This window comes from Amblyomma maculatum, chromosome 9, assembly GCF_055883805.1.
Source record: "Amblyomma maculatum isolate TAMU_Amacu chromosome 9, ASM5588380v1, whole genome shotgun sequence".
In the NCBI taxonomy this organism is placed as follows: Eukaryota; Metazoa; Arthropoda; class Arachnida; order Ixodida; family Ixodidae; genus Amblyomma; species Amblyomma maculatum.
The window spans coordinates 76,965,114-76,972,006 of record NC_139352.1 but is presented as its reverse complement, the minus strand read 5'-3'; the positions used below and the strand labels follow the sequence as shown (position 1 = coordinate 76,972,006).

Below are 6,893 nucleotides of genomic sequence, written 5' to 3'. Positions count from 1 at the left end.
TACAATATGTAAGCCAACACAAGTCTTCATTGTGATGAAAGAAAGAGTGGTGGCATTTCAAAAGTAATATTATAGTTAACTAAAAGTGTTTAAAGTTATTTATATACAAAATATTATTGTTTACAATTTGGTTTTTAATGACTGGCGGAAGTTTAGTGTTTTTAGATAAGTGGCCAGTTTCGGGGCTTACTTCGGCAGCTTCGGTCGGTGCTTCTTTGAGTTCTCTGAGTTCTTGCTGTCCATGCTTATGTAAAACTATGGTTCTTGCTTCATTCGTCCAGGAATGTGTAAGCAGTTCGCGCGTGTGTCTGCGGTTCATGAAGCGGTTCGCGGGAGCATCAAAACGGCTCGTTGCTATTCGTGAAAATTGTGACTTGTGACAGTTTGTGTAAATTTACCCCTCCGCACTAGGAGGGCCCTTCACCATGGCTGGGAGACCCACCCGGCTGAGGGATGAGAGGACGCATCAGGCGAAACCTTACGAGAAACGCAAGGTGAGCTAAGCCTAAAGGCGCAGTAGCCCGGCATGCGTGTTTTGTTGGCTATCTTTTACCGCTCGCGACAAAACATGGAAAGTCTGCTGTTATTTCTCTCAGAATGGTTACTTAGCCTGAAACGTTGTGTACAAATCCGCAAGCGGAAATAAGCATAACCTTTGCGATGTGATGTTTAAGCTCACGTCTTAACAAGAAAAATAAATCGTCTTCGGAGCGTACCAGTGGCCGCGTTTTCACAACGTTAGCGAAACAAAGTCTGGTTTTCAAGCATGATATGCACGGCTGTCCGCTAATGTGCTTTGTAAAGTATCTGGAGTGCGGGCAAGCGCTGCTAGAAATGCGAATGTCCAAAGCCCCCGCCTCTGAAGTCAGTTTTGAAGCGCGCGTTCCTTGCAGGGGCCATCAAAAGTCTAGGTTTCTGTACATTTTTTGCTTTACAGCCGTCATTGTTTCTTAATCTTTTCAATATCCTAAAGATAACACAAAGAAATTGATTTCCGGCCTTTGTAATTTTGGCTGGTGTGGGCAGGTTTACGTAAGTGAAGGAACGAACGCAGCACACACACAACAACAAAAAAACGACCTCCCGCCAGGTCCCCCGCTGACATTTCGAATCGCTTTGGACCGGTGATAACGGCATCCCTTAAGTTAAAATGAAAAAAAAAAAAAAAAACTACTAATTGCGATTGGCGAGCATTTCATTAGAACCAGTAGCGCCTGTACGGTTTTAAACTGCACAAGGTGCTTACGATGGTTCCTGTTATCCCGCTCTAAAGCTCCAGCGCGCACTCTGTACATAGGTCATGCTCAGGCAGATTTGTGCATAATTCGGTGAAGCGATGGTGTGGGTTGTTGCATTTTTACTACGGAGAACCGTCAACATGGCATGCACCATCCAAAAAACGTTGCGTTGTGGTTTCTTGCCTGCTGTGTGGCTAGTCTGGCATTTTTGATGTTCCTTGTGTGATAAGGATGAAGGGAATGTCGCTTGAAGAAGCAGGAAGCTTCAATTGCTGGTTCTCTTGTCACTGTGCATAGTTTTTATGTTTCGTTCATAACACAAATTGTTCCTGTTTCACTAATGCCACGATGCTGGGATGAAAGTGTGGCTAGAAAGCAAGATAGAAATACTGTTGTGCTTCAAAGATCTGCATTTTGTAATCAATAGGGTAATAGCATGAGGGGTTTGTGTCACCAGAAGCAATGTAAAGGGTTACGCAAATATAGGTGGTATGCACTGCCCACATGGCACCCAACTACGCTGCCGGCTGCCTTTTTTGCGGTGTGCACGTAGCAGACAAACTCTTGCGAGTTCTGCCCCAGAAGCTTTTGTCGTGTTATAGTGGCTCACATGCCAAATTCATATTGTCAACATGGAATCCGCATGCATCGGAAATCGAGCTTGTAATTTTTGCACTCAGTAGCTGCATGAAAATGCATGCTAAACAAACAGCACTTAGGTTGGGCACATGCACTGGTTAGCGTTGCTCGATCTGAGGTATGCAAAGAGGGTGCAGCAACGAACATTGTTTGTGGATTCGTTTTCCCTCTATTCCGGAATGAAAGCTTGGACAATGGTGACTACAGCCCTTCCGTGAATCCGGAAGGCCGCATGTGGTTCTGCAGCGTATCTATGCAGAGCTCTTCTTGCATTACTCTTCGCTCTTCGATTTCCATCTCTTCTGCATATGTGACCTAGCCATAGTGCTTCAGAGTTTAACCTCGAAGTTACCTGCGAACGTTTCGGACAAGGTGCATCCAGAATAAGTTCAGAATAGGCACCAATTACACTTTTCCAAAAGCTTTGCTTGTGTACGAAATGATATATGACTTGTCCTGTTTCGGACCTTGGAAACGAGTCCTTGGTGCATGCACTTTGTTTCCCGGGGGTGTCGTGGCCACTCTGGTGGTCACTTTTCTTTCCTTATACACATGCTGGGGATCTACGCTTGCATCAAGGCAATATTGTAACGTAACGTTACACAGAAGGCGCTCTGGCACTCTGACACCGAAGAACACCAACAGCCAGTCAGGGCAGCACGAAAGCGGAGCACCGTTTCGCTTCGTCGTCTTCACCGAATCGCCGGTTCAAATCTTCCGTCTATGAATGGCATGTGTCATTGCCCCCCTTCTTGGCAGCATCGCCTCGATGCTGCAAATGCTGCTTGATGCGATGAGCTGACAGATGTTATGCTAGGTTGGTGTGGGATACCACAACACAAAATGGGGCGATCGTGGTAGGGTTTCATCCGGACGACGTGTACAACATCAGTGAATTTGCGTCGTCTGCAGCTTGAGGGATCTTGGGTCGCGGATTCAACTTCATAAGTAACGTCGCTGAGGCGGCGGAGGACACGATATGGGCCGAAGTACCGGCGCAACAATTTTTCAGACAGCCCACGATGACGAACGGGCGTCCAAATTCAGACATAGTCTCCAGGCTCGTAGGCAGCGAAGCGCCGTCCCTTGTAACGCTCAGCGTCTAGTTGCTGTTGTAGGTATATGCGCTGCCTTGCCAGCTGCCGTGCTTCTTCCGCACGCTGGGTAAAACTAGCGATGTCCAGGTCAAGCTCATCTTCGTCGTCGGTGTATACGGGCAGCATTGTATCCAGTGGAGTGGTCACTCGACGGCCGAAGACAAGCTCGAAGGGTGTGAGCCGCGTCGTCTCCTGAAGTGCCGTATTATATGCGAACGTGGCATATGGGAGGATTTGATCCCAGGTCTTATGCTCTATATCCACGTACATAGACAGCATGTCGGCCAGAGTTCTGTTTAGCCGTTCCACCAAGCCGTTAGTTTGCGGGTGGTATGCCGTGGCCCGCCTATGGCTAGTGTGTGTAAGGTTCAGTACAGCCTTAGTCAGGCGGGCCGTAAAAGCTGCCCCGCGATCGCTAATAATAACAGCCGGAGCGCCATGACGCAACACGATGTCGTGGACAAAAAACTCTGCGACTTCGGTGGCAGTTCCATTTGTGAGCGACGCGGTCTCAGCATATCGGGTCAAGTAGTCTGTTGCGACAACAATCCAACGCTTTCCATTACTTGACTTCGGCAAAGGACCAAGAAGATCCATCCCCACTTGTTGGAAAGGAGTTTTCGGTGGAGCGATCGGCTGAAGAAATCCAGCTGGTCTTTCGCCGTTGACAATCATGGCAGGTTTTTATGTAAGATCGCACTGAAGGTAATAATTTCGGCCAATAGTATTTCTCCCGAATTCTTGCAAGCGTACGACTAACTCCCAAGTGGCCGGAGGACGGTTCGTCGTGACAAGCGCTTAAGATGTCAGGCCGTAGGTGCGTAGGCACGACAAGTAGAAATGTCTCTTTGGATCTTTCAAAATTGCGCTTGTAGAAAACTCCACTTCGTAAAGCGTATGACTGCAAGCCACGACGAAAAACAAGCGGTACTCTACCACCGTGTCCTTCCAGATAATCGATGAGCGGCGCCAGCTCCGGGTCCTTGCGTTGAAGGTCAGCCACATGGGATTGGGTAATGGCCCCAATAAAGGGAAAATCGTCGGCGTTTTCCACTGCAGTGGAGTCCAGTGGCGCGCGTGACAAGCAATCCGCATCTTGGTGTTTATGTCCCGACTTATACACAACAGTGACGTCATACTCTTGAAGACGGAGGCTCCAACGAGCTAAGCGTCCAGACGGGTCTTTAAGGCTTGCCAGCCAGCACAAGGAATGATGGTCGCTGAGAATATGGAAGGGTCGTCCATACAAATATGGTCGAAACTTGCTGATGGCCCAGATTACCGCAAGGCACTCCTTCTCCGTTATCGAATAGTTCGCCTCTGATCGTGAGAGCGTTCGGCTCGCATAGGCGATAACCCGTTCTATTCCGCCTTGCCACTGAATGAGTATCGCGCCGAGGCCAACGTTGCTGGCATCAGTATGTACGTCGGTTGCGGCGTCTTCATAGAAATGGGCGAATATTGGGGGTCTGTGTAGGCGGCTTCTAAGCTCCTGGAAGGCTTGTTCTTGATCGTCTCCCCACAAGAAGGGTATGCCTTCTCTGGTTAGTGCTGTCAGTGGTTCAGTTATCTTAGAAAAATCTTGGACGAAGCGTCGGTAGTATGAACAAAGACCTAGAAATCGTCGAAGTGCCTTTTTGTCGGTGGGACGTGGAAAATTTGACACTGCGGTAGTCTTCTCGGGATCAGGGAGAACGCCCTGTGCACTGACAACATGGCCGAGAAAGCGTAGTTCCTTGAAAGCAAAGTGGCATTTCTCAGGCTTGATCGTTAGTTGCGCGCCTTTGAGTGCTTGAAGCACGATGCGCAACCGGTCCAAGTGTTGCTCGAAAGTAGGCGAGAAAATAACATCATCTAAGTACACCAAGCACGACTGCCACTTCAGACCTGATAAAACCGTGTCCATCATACGTTGGAACGTGGCTGGTGCAGAGCAAAGACCAAACGGAAGCACCTTAAACTCGTATAGGCCGTCGGGCGTCACAAATGCAGTCTTCTCTCGGTCTCTCTGATCCACCTCGATTTGCCAGTATCCGCTTTTGAGGTCTAATGAGGAGAAGTACCTGGCGTCGCGTAGTCGGTCGAGGGCATCATCAATCCTGGGCAGCGGATAGACGTCCTTTTTAGTCACGTTATTTAACTTTCGGTAATCGACACAGAATCTCAAGGTGCCATCTTTCTTTTTGACAAGGACCACTGGCGATGCCCATGGGCTCGTCGAAGGCTGGATCACGTCGTCCGCAAGCATTTCATCCACTTGCATTTTAATGGCGTCACGTTCTTTAGGAGAAACCCGGTACGGGCGCTGGCATACCGGTAACGTGGTCTCATCGGTGATGATTCGGTGCTTGGCGACAGGAGTACGACCAACCTTAGAGCCTGTGGCGAAGCAGTCTGCGAAATCGCTCAGAAGAGCCGAGAGAAGATTCCTCTGATTGGGCCTCAAGTCGGGGTTAATTTTAACGGTCTGCAGAGCATGACAAGGTGCGGCCTCCTCTTTAGGGTTCGCTCCGTTGGTGCATAAATGAGGCAAGGCAGTAACATCGTGAAGGACGGCAACAGCCGTGTCCTTGGCGAGATGCCGCATCTCCTTAGCAAAATTTGTCAGGAGGACAGTAGCACAACTGTTCTGGAGTTGTACGAGTCCTCGAGCAACGGCTAATTCCTTCTCGAGTAGTAGCGGAAGGTGCCCATCCGCGATGCCCTCGTAATCGTGGAATAAGTCATGCTTTACAAGAACCAACACACTAGAACGTGCCGGAACCCTCACGTCATCGTCGACTATACGCAAAACGTTCAGACCCGGATCTTTGTTTTCAATGCGCGCTACGGCTCGTTTCGTCGAAAAGGAAACGCGCTTCTTTCAGGTCAATGACAGCGCCATTGGTCTGCAGGAAGTCTAGACCAAGGATCAAGTCTTTCGAACACTCGGGAAGCACGATAAATTCTCCGACATACACAAAACCACGGATGCCGACCCGCGCTGTGCACTTGCCTGCAGGTTCGATCAAGTGGCTTCCCGCCGTGCGAATTTTCGGGCCGGACCAATATGTCAAAACTTTCTTCAATTCTCGGGCGAGACCACGGCTCATTACTGAATAATCGGCACCAGTGTCGAGTAACGCGGTGACATCCACTCCATCAATCGTTACACATAAATCGGAGGTAGTATGCCGGATGCTGTCGCTACCTGACACAAGCGAAATCTCGTCGGGTCGGCCTGACGATGATGGAGGATCTTCACATTTCCCGACATCAGCGACCCTGCCTCCGAAGGCTGCTGGTATTAGTTTTCCCGGCTAGGGCTGGGAGAGGAGCGGCGTCGGGAAGAGTGGGGACTTGTCGAACGGTAGCTCGTCGGGGACGTAGACCGACGCTCTTGGTAACCGGACGTGACGGGATACTGTCGCGCTGCAAGGTCGCTTGCAATCTCAGTAGGCCGTCCGTCATTCCGAGGGTGGAGTTCCTCCGAGGCGAAACCCCGCATGTTGACGCGGCGGTACGGGCACGCCCGGTATAGGTGACTGTCTTCCCCGCAATGATAGCACAGGGGGCGACGGTCCCGGGGCCGCCATACTTGACGGGGTCGCTGGTAGATTGGCGGAGGGGAGTAGTGAGGCCCCATGCGGCTCCATTGCTGGAGCTGCGGCGTTGATACTATGGTCCGGCGGGGGAGACTTACGTAAGACGGACGTGTAGGTGGGCCTCGCGTCGATCGTCTGGTGGGGAACGCGCTGCTGGGGAACGTCAGCAACTTGCTGAGCTGCCATACGCACCTCGTCCCGGACGACTTCAGCCAGTGAAGGAAAAGCTGTTGTGTTGCAAGGCATCCGGAGCGCTTGCAGTTCCTCCCGCACGACAGAACGGATGAGATTTCGTAGTGCGTCCATGTCGCTGCCGATATGCACAGGAGGTGCGT

The 6,893-nt window shown here is 50.4% G+C and overlaps 1 protein-coding gene across 2 annotated transcripts in view; it reads left to right on the top strand.

Moving 5' to 3' along the window:
* Positions 1-204: 204 nt before the first annotated feature.
* Nup153 (nucleoporin 153) overlaps positions 205-6,893 on the top strand; it is a 53,724-nt gene continuing 47,035 nt past the window's right edge. The window contains exon 1 of one of the 2 annotated variants that reach the window (XM_084579098.1): positions 205-494. In XM_084579098.1, coding sequence (XP_084435224.1) covers positions 426-494 — 69 coding nt within the window. In that variant the 5' untranslated portion in view covers positions 205-425. The remainder of the gene's footprint in view (positions 495-6,893) is intronic. The other variant, XM_084579099.1, reaches the window with a different exon arrangement.